This window comes from Lepidothrix coronata, unplaced genomic scaffold (assembly GCF_001604755.1).
Source record: "Lepidothrix coronata isolate B3197 unplaced genomic scaffold, Lepidothrix_coronata-1.0 Scaffold21, whole genome shotgun sequence".
NCBI lineage: Eukaryota > Metazoa > Chordata > Aves > Passeriformes > Pipridae > Lepidothrix > Lepidothrix coronata.
The window spans coordinates 3,662,387-3,680,732 of record NW_016690201.1 but is presented as its reverse complement, the minus strand read 5'-3'; the positions used below and the strand labels follow the sequence as shown (position 1 = coordinate 3,680,732).

Genomic DNA, 18,346 nt, shown 5'->3' with positions numbered 1-18,346 from the left:
TTGCAAATATTTTCACAAAGCTCTACAAGTCCACACCTCTTCTGTGGGGCTACTCTCTACTCAGTAAATTTAGAAGTATCTGAACTGACAGTTCTCATGAGCTTTCAGATGCACAGTGGACAGAGGAGATTCTGTCACTGGAGGTGCAAACTTCTCTGCTCCAGAAATTATATTCTGTATTAACTTCATCAACCTTTTCCTTCACTGCAATTAGGGTCCTGGGGCCTTTCAGATGAGGGATGTAAATTAAATTTACGGATTTAATTTATCTTGCATTCCATGGCCAAGAAGCCCAGAGAGCTATGTCCTGATAACTGATTTACTGAATGGGCATATCATCTACTCTGAAAGGATGGTCCCAGTTTTCCAGGAATGAAGGTTTTCATACTTCAAGAAGAAAACATGCTTCCTGAACCTCAGCAGCATTTTTCCTATATCCCTCGCCAATAACAATCCAATTACCCGCTAAAAAAATAAGGCAGCTTTCAATCTGACTTCCAGAAAGTTCCTTTCACTTTCACAAAAATCAGCAATTTGAGGATCACGCCTTTTAAAATCCCCTAGGGTCACAGCCGGTAACTTACTGAGTAGTATTTCTTCTTGGTTTTGTCAACACATTTTCCTTGGAGGCAGATCCTTCCTTTTCCACACGGTGTTCCCTCGACAGCAGGGAGCTTCTTAGTCAGACAGACCATCTGCCCTTGGCGCACCACGGCACACCAGAGGCGAGAGCACACGTCCATCCCGGGACACACGGTGTACTCGGGCCCGAACGCCAGCTTGCACTGACGAATGGCGTCGTACGTTTGTCCCGGCAGCTCCTCGGGGCCCACGATGTGTTTCCTCGGTTGGTCCAGCAAACAGTTACCTAAAAGAGCGATCCAACCTGTTACTACTCGTTTCCTACTCACTCTTCTCTGCAGAGCTGCAAATCCGTCAGGTAAGGCAGAACAACGATGACAGCAAACCTCACTCAAAGGAAGCTGATGTGAACGGGGAGGCTCTGTGGGATGACATCAGGTTCTGCACAAGGCCATACTGCTGCCACTGTGTTCCCACCCAGCAGCACACCGGGTGTCGAGCTGCCTATTTCCCATCTGAGCTTGTAAGTGAGTTTTACTCGGGTCCCCTTGGCCTTTCATCCTGGTTTCCTTTACGCGACAACTGGACACATTCCACACTATCAGTTTGTGATTTAAGGAGTGAGCGAAGTAAGCAAAGTTTTCATTTGAGTTGAGACAGAATGTCAGAAATGGTAAACCTTCTAAAGGGATATCAGAAAAATAAAAAAACACAGACTTGTAGCCAATGAGGCACTTAAAAAAAAAAAAAAGGAAAAAAAATCAAAACAAAAGGGAAAGAAAAAACCCTAACAGCCCAAAGGGAAAATATAAGCTGCATGTCAAAACTAATGCTGGTGGTAAACCTGGACCACAGTCTCCTTCTAAAGAATGATACTTGGCTGCTTATGGAATTAGTTTGAAGAGGGCTATCCATTAATTAAAAAATACATAAATATCAGGAAGAAAAAATTACAAAAGCATAAAGAATTGTATATGTGTTTTAAGATCTACTGCAGTGGTCAAGATTTGTCTGGCATACTCTAAACATGAAAATTCCCATTTATGTTGTAGGTATCTACTGATAGCTATTTTTTCACTACTGGAAACCTCACTTGTTGACATGAAGAACTATTTATTCAGTGTAACCTCTTTTACACTTCATGAAAGGGATATGTGGTCTGGGCAAGCTTCACTTATCCTTGGCCAAAATAACTTACCACAATTTACCTCACTTTGGAATCTACACCAGTGTTCTTCAGTTGGATCATGGGTGAGAAAAGCCTATCTATAAAAACCTCTACTATTTACACAAAATGGAATAGAATTTCAAGCTATGGCAGTGAATTTAAACAAACCAAATACTTAATTTCTCAATAACTTGGGTTTTCCTTTCAGAACACATACTTACTGCAACTGTTGTTTTGTTCCTCTAAAGACCAAGGCCCATTAGCCAAATTAGCCAAAAATGCTTTCTGCATTACCTCTTACTACCAAAAACTCTCTGTTTTGCTAAACGTGTTCCATTTGTTGACCCTGATTTACCCCAGCCTTATCTGGACTATGCCAACTTTTTTAATGCAAACAAGGTGTGACAATGCTAACTCTCAAGAGATAAAGATACTTAGAAGTACCCTGGCATTCAAAGGCTGTTGTAGCATAAAATATTAGAGACACGATGAGGAGTGAGGAAGTCTTTTTTCTGGAGTTTCTGAAAAGGACATAACTGGCAAAAGTTCTGGCAAAAATACACTTTGTAAAAGTAAGTAATAGTGGAAATCCTACTTCATATACCTTGTGATGAGGAAGGAAGCTAATACATTGTTAGGGCAGTGATGGGAAGTCAGTAGTGTATCAACACTCATTTTTATACACTGCTATTGTACCTATAGTTTATCCAACTCACATGTAGAACTGTTATTCAGTATTTTAAAACATCATAATAACACTTCATTTCACCATGACAGACACCTCTGCCCCTCCACTGAAATCTACCTTGACTGAAATGCCTGGAAATACAAATTTAGAGAAAAAAGAAAGAAAAGTCTCATCCTTGCATATACTTATTTGTCAATCATTTTAGTTAAAACCCATTCAAATACCTTTCACATTGAATAACAAACAGGTTTCACAAGCTTACATAGAAAATATAGCATTTTTCCCCTCCAGAAGACATTAATTCAAAACTGAAGACAGTGAACACCCCTAAGAATTCCCCACAGGAAAAAAAAATTATATTGGTAAAGAGTTGCAGTGTCTATGTTTAGACAGGTTGCAATGAAGTGCAGGTGTTGTTACCATGAGCTGGCCCAACCTCCTACTTGCAATGGTGAAAAAAGAGTTGAGAAGTTGGAGAAAAGTTTGTCCTGGGCCCCCTGGTTGAGAGGGCAGAGAGGGCTTCAATTCACTGTTACACTTCAACATACAGAACATGTATATTCTGCAATTCCCATTTTTTGTCCTGAGTACCAAAGAACATCTTTGTGCCCTGGAATAGAACGACATTGTTGGCTGATGACAGTGCTAATTAAGCCTTCTCATTATCTCTCTCAATGTTTTGTGTAATCTATCTTGGGGAAAAAAGAGGTGGAACAAGATCTGTGCAGGAAGCAGATAAGCAGGATATAAATTAATTAAAATACAAACAGTCCTTGTTTCAGGTTGCACTGAGCACTGTGACTGAACACAATAAATCTCAGGCAGTCATACCACAGCCTCGTGGTTGGCATGACAATAAAGGCAATTAGTACCTTTGGAAAGGCTTTGCTAAAAGCAGATGGAAATAAATGTCACTCTCTTCTGGACACTAACTGAGCCTTTTCTTCCTAAATGTCAAATTGCTGTCTGGGGTCATCTCATGAGTGTAAAACAAATGGTGATATCATGACAACACTGTTTATCATTCTGAGAGCAGGCCTCTGGAACAGGGAAGCAGGACCTTGATCCGCCCCAGACCTCCTGGTTGACCTTGGACAAGACATTTACATTGGGATTTATTTAGCTGACTTTAGCTGTATGTAATGCTGGTGTCTGCAATGCAGTCAGCTGTCAGGTGTTTCACTACTGAGGCAAACAAGTTTATGGTGTAATTAAGCACCACTAAGGCAACTGATGAGCTTCAGTGCTGCTGATGGCATTGATTAGACCTCTGTGCACAACAATGGGAACTTGAGTACCCAGTTTAGGAGTAGCTACCTACATAGTAAGTACCCACATTTTATAAGAATAATACAGTCCCCAACATCACTTTCCAAATTTAGAACTTAGGAATATGAGTATTTGACAAAGTCACATCAAGGAATTAGAGTCAAGACTGTAATGCTTTCTATTACAGCAGTACAGGGTGACTATCTAAATCTACATGAGAAGCTTGCTTAAAGCTTTGGTAAAACATTGACTCTTCATTTGTAATACAATAGTGCTCACAGATCCAAACTTCAGGACTTCGCTCATATTTAATTTTGCTTACCCATAAGAAGGAGCAGATGAACCATTTTATTTCCTCACGCCAATGCTGCCATGCCCTGTTTGTCATCCCAAAGCACAATTCATATGCTCATGCCCACTCAGATCTACATAGTGCCTGCTGCACTTCTTGAAATTACACCCAAATGAGTGAGGGTTGTTTCCTCTCCCTAGCAGGGCTTAAAAGAGATAGGATTTTCTTCTTTCTGTAGCAAGATTGGAGGGGAGCTCCTTCTTGAAAACGAAAAGGAAGGGAAAACACTGAAACTATACAACAGTACATCTGCCACACCTAAGGAAAACCCAAAAAGTAGACACATACTTAATCTGAAGGAAGCACAGAACTGTAGCATGTTTGCACTGTTCCATTATCAGCCCAAAGCTGATAGACAGCATTGCTCTAATAGGCTCATGTGGTTTCTGATACACTCAGTGCACTACAAATGGGAATTATGGAGCTACGGATTAATTCACCGTCTGAAAGATGAAAATAAAACAAGAAGAACCGTTCCAAAAATAATGCATGTCCTTTCAAGCACAATAATTTGAAAAGTGCAGTTTAAATCACTGACTTCCATTTTTACTTCATGGATAGCATTTGCATTCTGTTAAGACTGATCTCTGATTTAAAATAAATAACTGTAAAATTATAAATTTCAACAGAAGACTGTTACTCACAAAAGGTCCCTGAAGGGCTGATCTATCAAGAAAAGAGATTTCCTAAACACTGTGTATTTGAAATCACATCAGTCAGTAAAAACATTAATTCTCAGAGGACTATGGAACTATGTGATGAGAGGTTCAATAGCTCTTATTTAAGACTACATACCTGAGTGATAACTACTCATGAGTTTTCAAAAAGGCAATATACCCTAACCCATTCCTTAACAGACTGACAGATTGTAAGTCCTTTACATGCAGCAAAGAACACACGACATTGTGAAAAATTGGGTGGGTGGAAGGTGTCCCTGCCCACGGCAGGAGGTTGGAATTACATATCTTTAAGGTCCCTTCCAACCCAAACCATTCCGTGATTCTATGATTCAAGGGAAAGTGTCAGCAGCTGAGGACTGCCAAACTTCTTGTGCAGGAACTCAGCACTCATGATGAACAAGGAGACCATAATGCAGCTCTGAAGAATGTGAAGCTCTTGCCTATTTGTACATGAAAGAACTGGCAGAGTTACGTTGTTAGACCTGCAGGACAGACTGTTACAGGCCCACCTTACTTCCATATTGAGACTGGGCCCAACTCATGAATAAGAGTCCAAATTTCAAGCATCCTCCAGATAGAAACAAGCCAAAGGTAAGGTGGGTGGGAGAAATGCTTTCTTTGCTTGCTTACTGCTGGAGAAAGCAGCTCACTGGAGGCACAGTAAGGAGAACAACTCAGGTCACCAAAAAAAAAAAAAAAGAAAAAGGAAAAATACAACCTTTCTACTCACCTGCAGCAGGAGAGGAACAGAAGAGGAAAAGCAGTTCAGAGTTCCTTTTGCTTTCTAAGAGGTTATTTATGCATGGTGAGAGAAGTCCCTTTTTTTACCCCAGTGGACTGCACTGCACCTCAGTAACTAAACTCAAAAGGGAAAGTTCTCTTTGTATGTGGAAACTAACTTGGTAATATTAAATCACTGCCAGAGCAATATGGACCATAAAACAGGACAGTACAGATTAATGGATCTAATAAAATTGAGAGAAAAAATTAAGTCATTCTCCAATCAAGAAAAATGGGAGAAAATATTTCAGAGAGCACTGAAATTAGTCGACAAAATATTTAAGAGCAAACTTTTACATATAGCAGACATACCATGGTTTTTATCCATAAGCATTTCAGTTACCATAACAACTTGATATATTCACTCAATTATGTCATTTTTATCTCAGCATTTTGGAATTTCAGTGGTTTATTTAAGAACTGCTGTTGCTTTGGGAGCATACTGAAGACTTTAAAACTCATTAAAGAGTGAAGACTATGCTTTTTTATTTCTACCTTTGGAAAATGAAAGTTTTACACTTATTCTCCAAGAGGTAAATTTCATATTTAACAAATAATAGTTACATGACTTTGGAAGGTAAGCTCCTGGAGCAGAAGTTACCTTTTACCATATATAGCACAGAGGACTCTGTATTTACATAGTAAATACAATGGCATTATAAATGTAATAAATATAACAGCATTATAAACATAATAAATGTCATTAATGGTAACAAGAGCTAACTCCAGGTAGACCATATCATCCACTTTAATTTCTGTGAGGAAAAAGCCCTTTTCTTGTGCCCTTTGTTTAAAGGACCCCTCTGAGCTCATATCTGTGGCATTTCGGAAGACAAGACTAATTTCATGCTTTTAAATAAACCTCTCAATTTTCCAAACCACAGTATTGCCAACATATACTCCACCAACTCTTTCTTTTCTCTTGCATTTGAACCATTGGAGGAAGGGTGAGACTCTGTCAGGCCTTTAGATTGCTGCCTAGCTCTGCAGTCACTTCCAAGATAGTCCTGAAGATGACCAAGGAATGAACAAGCTGCCATAAAATGTTCTTATTTAAAAAATAGATCACAGCAAAAACTAACATGTAGCTGACACAAGGTGTGATAATACATACCATGACCATCATCAAAAAATTCTGTAATAGTTGCTGAAGTGCATTTGGACCAGGGTTTTGAAGCATCAATGCTGGTCAGAATGGAGGACATCAGGCGCTTGTCTTCCATGGAGCCAAAGTTCTCCTCACAAAATTTGGAGTCATCATGGGAAAGTCCAAGCAAGTGCCCTATAGATATGAAACAAATAAAAAAATTATATTACTATCCGTAACAGAATTTACCAGCTGGAGCTCACAGTCATGGCAAAATGAATCGTATAATTCATCCTCAAATTTTAAAGAGCAGCCCAAAGCAGGGCACTTGAAATGTGGTATCTCCACCTAAATAAAAAAACAAAAAAGCTGTGACAGTTTACATCATTACATATAGCAAAGAAGTAATGCCATCAGCTGACATGTCATTGAACTAACTGAAACCTGATGGAGGGTAAAGGGAACTGTACTCAATTATATTAGTCAACAATTTAGCCCTTACTGTTTTTCCAAATCATCTTCTGCAAGAAAGACTAATACTTTATGCTCTAAAGGCATTCTGCAATTGTCTAGGAAGGTGCTACAACATCTTTTAAAACAGACAAAAATCAAACTATTTATGATGAAACCAAACAACCTCTATATAAATTCTTAAAGTGCACACCTTGCTTAAGTGCAAGTACCCTCTATAATATCAAATACATAAGCCATTTGAATAATGTTTTCAGCCTCTTTCATGTAGAGTCTTGTTTTGTGTTTTTTTTAGTTTGTTTTGATTAGGGTTCTAGTTTTGCTGGGTTTTACTTTTAAATGTACATGGTACTGGATATTTATACTTCAGAACACAAAATAATGTGTGCATAAAGCAGCACACGATGGAACTTTCAAAAATCCTTTATGAGGGGAGTTCAGTCCAGTGCTATGTGAGCTCCTGTAAGTGTGACAGCCCCAAGTCGCCAGAGCTCAAGAAGTGTTTGGACAACACTCTCAGGCACATGATGGGACCCTGTTCTGTGCAGGGTCAGGAGCTGGACTTTGATGGTCCTTCGGGGTCCCTTCCAACTCAGGTTATTCTGTGATTCTCTGAACCCTTCCTGTAGATTAGTGACCCCCATCTTCTCTCCTCTCTGGGCAACAATAATAGTCTGTAGATAACGCACCCTGTTCCCTCTGCAAACATCAGGTGTAACTTTAATTTCCATGCCTGCACTAGATCATTTTGCAGCAAACTTACTATCCAAGAGGTAGAAGAATGAATGGGAATAAAAGTGCAGAGAGCTCAAGCTCACAGTCTTCAGCCTAGGCCAGGAGATGATTAATCCGACATCCAGGGCTAGACCAAGAGTCCTTTAATAATAAGGACAAAGACCACCCATCAAAGCCACTGTAGAGGAATAAACCTGATGCCCTGAAAGACACATACTGTACTATTCTGCAATAACTACAAGCCTTGTATGTACCATCAGCTTCAAGTTTTGGTATAACTGCTGTGGACTAGCTGTAAGGTGACACAAGGGACACTTGATGGCAGGATAAATATTTTGATATCCATAATCATAGGCATTACAATAGTAATAAAAATAGTAAAAAGTACAGTACAGACTGGAAAAGAAGAAAATGAGCAAATTCTACCCATTTTCCTTCTATAAACTTGATGTTATGTTGTTTGTTTTCATCTGCTTTGGGGGAGAAGTCAAGAGGAAAGATATACAGGCAGTACTCACTGCTGAGCTGTATCTGTGATTACAAAAGTAGCTGTCAGATGAGAAGTCTGTGTTAAGGTTACAGGAGGTCAGAAATCAGGGTTTCTATCCTGTGAAAGAAGCCAAGGAATCATCTGGCAGCCTTTACTCAGACGCTGGGTTCCTGACCAAAGGATGGAGCCACAGGAAAAGTGACAAGAGGACCTTGATCTATCACTCCCAGTTGTAGCAGTGAGGACCAAGAAGAGCCAATCTGTCTTCTGCAGCTACTGAATCCCCACTGGAGGGGAGATGGGAAGGAGAATGAAGAGGGCATTTATCTTTTTTTCTCTCTTCCCCTCATGTGCACACATTTACCAACATCATTCAAAGAGAGCTGGTATTTTGAACAAAAGGTCCTGTATTGCCTAATAAATGAATTTATTCAAGGAACCTGGGTTAACACTGATGGGAGTTCATACTTTTTGCCCTGTTACTCCTGTTGCTAACTGCTACTGCAATGCTACATCACAAGTACATTGCTGCAAAAACATAACGAATCAAACTTTCACATCGAAGGCACATCTAATTTCTGGTGTGTTTTATATGCAAGATTTGGGCTTATTTTTTTCGGATAACCCACATTCCTTTAGCAATACTTACTGTATATGGTCAGATAATGCTATCTTTATACTGCACTGAGACACAGCTGAATATCAATAGGTACATGTCGAGTTTCAATCTGATAGAGCACTACACAAAGATGTGCTCTAAAGAGATGACAGAAACTTTGTTTTATTTAAGACAAATGCTGGTGTTGAGCAAAATAATTTACTACTAACATTATTATTTCACTTCATTTCTCTGGATTGATAGATTTCTCTGACAAGAGTAACCAAATAATCAGTGCATCACTTCTAACCTAAAGAGCAAATTCTGTGGAAGTGTCACAGGCTGAGTGAGGGTTTGATGCATCAGCAGCTACTGTCCAAAGACGACTGTCTCTGACTTTGCCAAAGACCTAGACACAACGAGCGTCTTCAGGAAACGCAAAGTTGATGTTACTTTTGGTTGCTGTTCTATGCTGTGTTATCTCTGAGCTTGCTAATGCACTAAGGAGCACCAGGTCACACCTCACAGCTGAGAACTGTGGGCAGAACTGACAGGTTAGTGAACCTCAACATATGCCTAGTAATAATATAACTAGAACCATTTTCTGCTGACATTTCATAACTCCTTGTTAGCACGTTTCACCAGTGTTCTGCTAACCCTAGTAGGACAGGGCTTCAGGCCTATCCCCTGGCTTTTGTTGATGGACCCCTCAATATGCAGGACAGCCCCTCATTTAAATCAGGACCACACACTGCTTTGCAGAGCTGTTCAGGAGTTTCAGCCACTTTCTTGCATTTAACTTGAATCCGTTCACTTCAGTATGCACATACTACCACTCAACTGAACAGAAATATTTGCAAAAAATTAGCCCAGCCAGCAAGAAAATGCCACGCTGGTTAGACTTAAGCCTCACTAGAGCAATCTTCTCTGAGACAACTTGTATGCTCAAAGGTTGCAGGAAGAATGCTTTTGTATTTACTGTCCCAAGAGTGCTCATAGTTGTAGAAATTACTTCATTGCAGCATGCTTGTGAAATAAGGTAATGAGGCTCTCTCAGTGGAAAAGGAGTTTCATTTCTATGTCATTGGCTTGGTAGTAAACATCTCTGGGTGAATAAAAAAAGCTGGAGAATTGATCTGAAGAGTTTGGCTGAATAACATCACATGGCACACAACACATGTTCAGTGTAGGATATGAATGACAGCTGAGTGCAAACCAGCAACTCCAGAACTTAATTTTTCAAAGTGATCAACATTTTATAGCACCACTCAGAACCACCCAAAACTTTGTGATATGAAGCATTCAGTCTTGTAGGGCAGAATTCAAGTTTCTTAACCTCTGGTTACCAGCCTGTGATACTATTCTTCAAGACTCCACCCACTTAAGATACAGTTTTGCTCTCTATATGAATCCCTTTCTTGCACAACTGTACTTCACCTTTTGGAATTGTTCATTTTATGGAAGGACACTCCATGTGAGCACATAATTAAAGACTTAATGCAATGCATATATTCACAGCCCCTTTAATGCTGATGCTTCCGAATGCACAACTTGAGCACCTCTGAGTTTCTCTGCTACCTGGGACATTCTGAAAGGTCCTCTTTGCCTTTCCTACATGTGTTTTTCAGCCCTGGCTCCTCCTGCAGTGCAATTTGTAAGCAATTTCAGCTCAGACTACCTACTGTCAGAGCAATGTGGTCACACCACATTAAACTATGGAAACCCTACAGCCAAGCAACATGAATGCCCCTGGAGCAGGCCAGGCAGTATATTTTGCTTTAGCTTGTTCCATCTTCCCGTCCTGAAGACAGTTTAGTCTCTCAGCTCTGAGAGACACACTGACTCTGCAGAGAATAAAACTGCTGAATTGTGGACTGAAATTCTTCTCCTTCCTTTCTTTTTTTCTCCTTCACATAGAAAAAAATATCCTTCAGATTAGAGGAAGCTTGCAGCCAAATTTCAAGCTCTTCACTTTGAGCAGAGTGATTGAAAATTTTTTCATAATATGATTAAAATTTAAGTCTCCCTCTCAAAAAAGGTTGGACAGTCTCTGTGGAGAAGTTCAGAGTAAATAAATAAAATTAAATGCTTCTCAGGAGACTATTCAGCACAGAACATTTCATCCCAAATACTTTGGCAAAAGCACAGGAATCTGAAATAGGGTCATCTTCTGGAAAGTGTCAAGCTACTGGCTTCACCTTTAATTGGAGTGCAGCATAACTTCTATACAGTGGTAAATGGGGTGAGCTGAGGACACACCTCATTAACGTACTTTGTCATATTAAATCAGGCCATTGTTCTAATGCATGATGAGAACTAAGACACTTACTTGGCAGACTTCAGCTTTTTGAGAAGAAGCTTCCCAAAGTATTTGTGAATCTCTCTTGTTATGTTTAAAATTTTCAAAAATAATTTAAAAAAAATCTTGACAAGGAAAGAAGCAGTAAGTAATAATACATAATCCTGATTGTCAGTTTTTGAGCTTCTAAATTAGCCACTGGTGACGTTAGCTGTTTATAGCATTAAATATATGGATTTTAGCTCTCCATACTGATTTCCAGTTAAAATGATTTGCCAGTTAACTTTGTATGCATACTTACAAACACCGCGAATGCAAATTTCAAAGGATTTTATGAAAACTAAAAATCCAAATTCTTATCCCAATCTTAATTTCCCTCTGTCCTAACTTCTCCTTTTAAGGCATTCTGACCAGACTTGAAAGTAATTAAAGCACAGGACAAACTTCCAGTGACACTTAGAGCTGGTTTTGCCTTTCATTAAAAGGAATCAAAATTCAAAATATCAAAGGGTTCTGCAATCTCTGCTGCCTAGCTAAGTTTATGCTCTTTTTAGCACAGAAGTGAGAACAACAAAATACTTCAACACCTGTGCCCTTTGTCCTTTTGCATCCCAAAATTAAAGAAGGGACATTTCCCTTCCTACTTCAAAAAGTCACTCCCTCCCACCCCTTGCATGCATGAACATGTTGGTATTATCACATATTGCTCAGGACATCAGGGGAGTTTCTGGCATTTATTGGTGGGGTGCTCCCTTTCATAAGAACCTGAGTTAAAAGGTTACAGGTGATCCTTCAAGTGATCCTGTATGTCAGCAGAACTCCAGAGAAAGCTTTGGACAAAAGCAAGACTTAAGGAATACAAATCTTATAAAGAAGGCTTTTAAAAACAGTGCCAATTTTAGCACCACACCATTTTGTACTACTATGAACGTCAAACCAGGCTATTGAAAAAAAAGAAAGGGCTCCCAGCAGCTGTGTAAAATGATGACTGATTGAGAATGGGTTAGTAGATCATCTGATGTTTTCTACTTAATGAAGCATCTTACTGGTGTTGACAGTTCCCACTGAGTGAAAATGACATAATATAATTTTACCAGCAGGATGGTGTTTAGTTAAGTTATGCTGTAGGAATGCACAAAATGGTGAAAGAAACAGATGGCGAGGAAGCAGGGTTTGCCCTCGTGGAAGGGGAGTTAGCCTTCTTGTGAATTGGTTCTGTCCCAAGCTGAAAAAAGACCAATCACCTAAATGTACCGATACCCTTTGCTCACAGCCTTCCTTCTCCCTCTTGAGGGGAGACAAAGTGTAACTACTTCAGTAAACTGCTGACAGTGGTATGACAGCAACCTGCGTTCTTTGGACAGGAGTATATTTTGGAACACCACCTGCAAGGGGCTCTTGGCATGGCTCAGCCAGTTTAGATTCTGAAGCAAGAGGAGGAAGAGAAGCCAACACCAGCCAATAGTTCCTGGATCCCAGTTCACCTGCACTGTTTGCACTGCTGATTGTGGGCCTTGCACTGCACAGGCTTCCCTATCCCAATACTACTGAAGGCCAACACCTGCTACAGCCCAACAGGAAATAATACCTGCAATGGGTTAAAAAAAAATTCCTATGCCTTGTAGGAACAGGGTGTATATTCCTAATATAAGGTGGGAATACCCCAAAGCAATTATGACATATCAGCTAAAAACTCTGATCCTCTTTAAGCATCAGGACACAAAGAGCTCTGCAGGGAAATCAGGAGTTGGATGTGTGGTGGAGCACACTGGACTGCAGCTATCTTATTCCCAGATGAAGTGGGAAGCAAAACAGAATTACAGAATCACAAAATATGCTGAGCTGGAAGGGACCCACAAGGATCATCGAAGTCCAGCTCCTGGCCCTGCACAGGACAGACCCAAGAATCACACCATAGGCCTGAGAGTGTTGTCCAAATGCTTCTTGAAGTTTGGATATTTCTGATTTTTCTTAATATATAGTTCTAGACTATCTGCAGAAGTTCTCTGAGTGAAAAGCATGCAAAGTTACTCTAATCTCATTCATTTTTCCCTTGTATCTCAAGCATAAGAAGCAAGAAAACAAGGTGTCCACAATGTACAGCAAGCAATCCCCAGCTTTTGCTTAAGCAAAAATCATGGTGGCTCTCCTGAAAAAAAGCCAACAGTCTTGTTTATGGACATACATTAATCTCTAGTGGTTGAACTGAACAGCTTGTCAAAGTACAGCTCTTGCACTCAATTTGACCACAGGACACATGCAAAGTGACACAGCATGCTAAAAAATGCTGCAGGCATTGTAATTTGTTTTCTTAGAAAAGCTCAACTCTGGTGAAGCATGTGTCTTCCAGTGAGGTCATGCCTTTCCCCTAATTTTCAGTTGGGATGACTGGGGTACAAAAGCAGGTCAAGTGATTTGCCCAAGGTTACCCAGTGAGTCACTGGCTCTCATGGGATCAGGACTCAGGAAGCTCCTGGCTCAACATTCCTCGGTCTAATCACCAGCCCATACCTTCTGCATTAGCCTCCCACTCTCTCCTTTGGTAAACAAAGATTGCATGTGGTAACTCTTTCAAAATAAAACCACTTCTTTTCATATGTACTGTTTTTCTAACTTGTGTCAGTACACGAGGCCTTATTAAGAACTTCATATTGATATAACTTACAAATCCTCTTGAATTCATGGGAATTTTGCATAAAAATGATGGACCTAAGCAATAACAATTAATAAAGTTTTTTTTTAAATAAAATAGAAGTAATTTGAATTTCACAAGCTTACAAAAAAATTGCATAGAATATAAAACTGGCTATTCCTCTTTCTTCATCCTTGAACTTTCCTCCCAATTTTCTTTTCTTTGACTGCTATCAATCATTTATGAAAGAAAAAAGAATAAAAAAAATAACTCTCTCTTTTAAATCACCAGCCCAGAGGCAGTTTTTAATATTTCTGGCTTAAAAGAGTTCTTCAGACTAAATGAAACAATAGTATGAAGTGCAGCTTCTTCTCAGGAGCAGACATAAAACCAAGCCACAATCAGACATTCATACACCAGCGCTGCAGACTTTACACAAAACAAACTTGGGCTGAAAAGGCTTGTTATAACAGACTTCTGTGGGAGATCAGAGATACATCACCCCATCAGACAGGCAATTTGCAAGCAAAATTCTGGCCAGGCGATGCAGTCAAGGCAATCAGAGACCACTACGTCCACATAGACCCAAATAATCATTAAAAACATGCGGTCTTGGAGGTCCACACTACCTCTGCTGCACTAATTAATGGGGCATGTAGAAGACAAATATTAATTTCAGTGAAAAAGTGGGAGATGGTGACACCTATTTCACATCTGTTCAACTCAGAGTAACTCGCAAACAATATAATTCATCACAGCTCATGGTAAATGAATGAACTCCAGGAGAGTACACAGTGCAAAAATGTAAAAATTGCATTGCCTGCTGCCTGCTTATTAGGTAATTCTGCCTTCCTTTCTGTACTAGAAGTACCTTGCCCACAAAAACTACATGATCATAAGGGTGGGATCTACCTGCCAAGGAGGAAAGCAGTCCCTACTTTACCCTGCAGCCTGGAAGACTGGGGGTCCAAGCTGAACACAGAAGTTGTTCTAGGATCATAGAATCACTTAGGTTGGAAAAGACCCTTTAAGACCATTGAGTACAACTATAAACTTAACACTGCCAAGTCCACCGCTAAACCATGTCCTTGAAATATTTTTTGATAATGACTGTTCTGAAACATTAGACAAAATATGTTTTATTCTCAACCCCTCTGTGGTTGCAGAGATACTGATATTCCACTCTACATATCTGGCTTTAAGTTACGATGTTCAGGATCTATAGTAGCTTCTCAAAGCATGGCGTCTGTTTAGTCTAATTCTTCATGAGGTTACACGTACACAGAGATCAGCACAACTCCAGAAAACCTCTGGAAACTCAGGCAATGTTAGTGCTCTGAGTCACTTCCTGAAGCCTCTGGTTGAGAATCTGGCCCTCCACCTCCTCACTGCTCTGTCAGGACCATCTCACAGGCATTATGAAGGCAGAGATCCCCAGTCCACTCAGACTTAAAAGCACATGGTAGATAAAAAAGAGCTCAGGGATATTTGGAATCTGAGGATTATATTTTTCTACAGGATATCAATTTATCCCTTCCACCTGTCCATATGAACTGCCTCACCTTCACCAAATAAGGTCTGCTATAAGCACCACATCTGCTGCAGGTGGAAAAATTATATATTTTATATAATATTACAAGTTAATTAAAAATATTGTTGGGTAAGCCAAGAATTTTTATTCAAAATTTTAACCAGCAACCTTTTATACAGCTGATGTTTGCTTTTTGAAGCATCAGCTCAATTTTCTGCCCTATCAGCACCTCTTGTGAAGGCTTATCTTGGACTGCTCATCTTTTCTCTTAATCAAAGGGGAGATGTTCATGAAGGCTTAATTCAAGAGCTTTTGCAAGCAGAAGTTAATACAGAAGTTTGAAAAAGGTTCAAAGAGAAGGAATCAAACAATTGTCCTGATATATGTCATCAGAGAAGACTTGGAAAAGTGTACTCCCTCTCCTTTTTTGTTGTTTTAAGAAAGCAAATCTGCCTAATTATGATTACCTGGATATTTGCCTAAACTTCATCTGTCATGAAGGAAACATAATACGAGAGTCAGACAGCCTTCACCGTTTTTTCATGTGGCTATGAGATTCTGTGCCCTTGGCAATGTATCCCCCTTGAAATGAAAGGCTACAAAAGATTTGTAGCTGTCAAATCTGAAGCTTGTCTTTATCTGCTTTATCTTGACAGCCTTGAAATCAAAGGGCTACATGTTCAGCAGTGGAAAAGAAAAGATTACTGTATTTAGTTACTTTTGAGTGTACACAAAATGAGCACATGTGGTAAAATATGAAATGGGAGCATTTTTTGACTGTTCTACGGACATCAAAAGCAAGACTACCATGGAAGTATCATACACATTGTTCCCAGTTTAATTTTTTACTGAAGAAGGGTCAGAATCGTAGTTTGCTATAAACCTTACGTAGGTTAGACATGGTCCTCTTTCCACAGAGGCCTGCAACTCAAACACAGGCTCAGTTGCTGAATAAATAGCTTCAAACCACTTGGAATTCACCATAATGGTATTCTGACATATTTCAGTGACCACCAGAGTAGAGATGCCAGGAGTGATACCTCACTTCTAAAATGGCTTCTTTACAGAAAATTGTGTTCTCTAATAAAGCACTACATTTTGCCAATGGTGCTTGTGACACTTTTGTCATCAGTGGTGGCAGATGCTGAAAAAGATTTGGTATTAAACATGTTATTTAGTATTTGGAAGAAATTCTTCCCTGTGAGAGTGGTGAGGCACTGCAACAGGTTGCCCAGAGAAGCTGTGGCCACCGTATCCCTGGAAATGTTCAAGGTCAGGTTGGATCTGCCCAGCAACCTGGTGTAGTGAAAGGTCTCCCTGGGAAGGGGAGGTGTAACTAGATGGTCTTTGAGGCCCCTTCCAACCCAAACCATTCTACGATTCTGTGATTTTCTAGTTTTAGTTTCTGTACAGTTCCTTGATTTTAAGCTTTACACAGTACAGCTGTGGAGGAAGTTGTGATAACTTCACATAACCACAGAAAATGAAGCTCCTCAGAGACCTTGAAAAGGCACCTTGTGCATGCCTCTGCCCTAGGGTAGGATCACCATTCCTTCAGCCACAGCTGTTTTAGTCAGACAGCTCCTGTGAAACTCCAGTAATGGAGATTTCACAGCCTCCCCAAGCAATTAATTTCTGCCCTTAACTGTCCTGGTTAGATGATTTTGGCTAATGCTTAAAGTAAATCTCCCTTGCTGCAATTTAAGGCCATTACCCCTTGTGCTGTCCCAGATGGACACAGACAATAATTTATTACGCAAATTTTCGCAACGATTTTTTTAACATATTTGAAGGCTGCTTTTATTCCCCCCTTTGGCCTTCCCTTCTCTAAAGTCACATGTAGAAGATAAAAGAAAACTAATGAACAAAAGTTTAATTAGTTCCACATAGCAATACTGAAGTTATATCCTAAAAATAAAATACTTGGAAAGAACATCAGTAAACCATATTACTCAGGACAGGAGGAGTAATAGCCTGCCAGACTGTTTGTGCAACAGAGGAATAGGAACAATGCAAAAGGTCAAATGGACATTATCCTTCAGCAGAAAGGCAGCGCTTTCTCTGTATTGCCTCCTCTAAAATAATAAGTTTTTCAAGACTGATGAAAGGAACAAAGATACATATAATTTAAGCTATTAGACCCATGTAAGGCTCATTGAACTGAACTGGAGCTTTGCCTACTTGAAGACTGCAGGAAGGATGCTTTTGTATTTAAGGATTAGATCAAAACTCAAGAGACAACTTTAAACCTTGGCTTTCCTTGTGACTTCCTTTGCAATTTGGGGAAATGACCAACTGATAAAACAAGCAGTAGCTCCACTTATGTCCTCTTGAACTCTTCTCATTTTGCTTTTGTAGATGACAAACTGTTTAGGATGGTGGGCTGCCTGTAACAAAAAGCATGTGGAATTCCAGCATAAGAGGAGCCAGTCAGCAGAAACTTCTGGCTGTGACTGCACCTCAAAATACTACTCCAGGCTAGTAAACACGGATAATATCCCATCACAAAATATGTAAACTGTAACTTCAAACTAACTGACTGCGTCTGTTGGTGACGTTGGATCATGCTTATCTTCAGGAGATGCAAGGGTTGGCTTATAATTCAACACTGTAAAAGCAACAAATCTCCAACCCCAAAGTCCAGAGTATTGAAGTGAGAATCTACTTATTATTGTTTCCTGATGGTTATTTTATAAGGGATATATGGAGAAGCAATATGCTAGTGCTGACCTATGAAAAACATAAAATAAATGTTGAGATTATGAGCAATAATAAGTTCTTCAATGCTTTTCTCCGTATGTCCCCATGAAGCAGAAAAGTGCATGAAGTAAGGAAACATCATTTTTTTACAGATAATAGGCTGATGACAACAAAGACTTGGAGAATGCCTACATACTGTGCCTAAGCTAGCTCAGATAGCTCTGCAAAGCCACGGAGGTGTAGCTGAAGGAGCTGCTAAAAGTAAAAAAAGGCATCCATATGCC

General features: G+C 39.7%; 1 protein-coding gene across 1 annotated transcript in view; it reads right to left on the bottom strand.

Moving 5' to 3' along the window:
* The window catches only part of ADAMTS5 (ADAM metallopeptidase with thrombospondin type 1 motif 5), a 46,925-nt gene that overhangs the window by 12,514 nt on the left and 16,065 nt on the right, over nt 1-18,346 (bottom strand). The window contains exons 3-4 of the mRNA XM_017807877.1: nt 6,634-6,801; nt 585-868 (exon numbers count right to left, since the gene is read on the bottom strand). Of these exons, the coding sequence (XP_017663366.1) occupies nt 585-868; nt 6,634-6,801 (452 nt within the window). The remainder of the gene's footprint in view (nt 1-584; nt 869-6,633; nt 6,802-18,346) is intronic.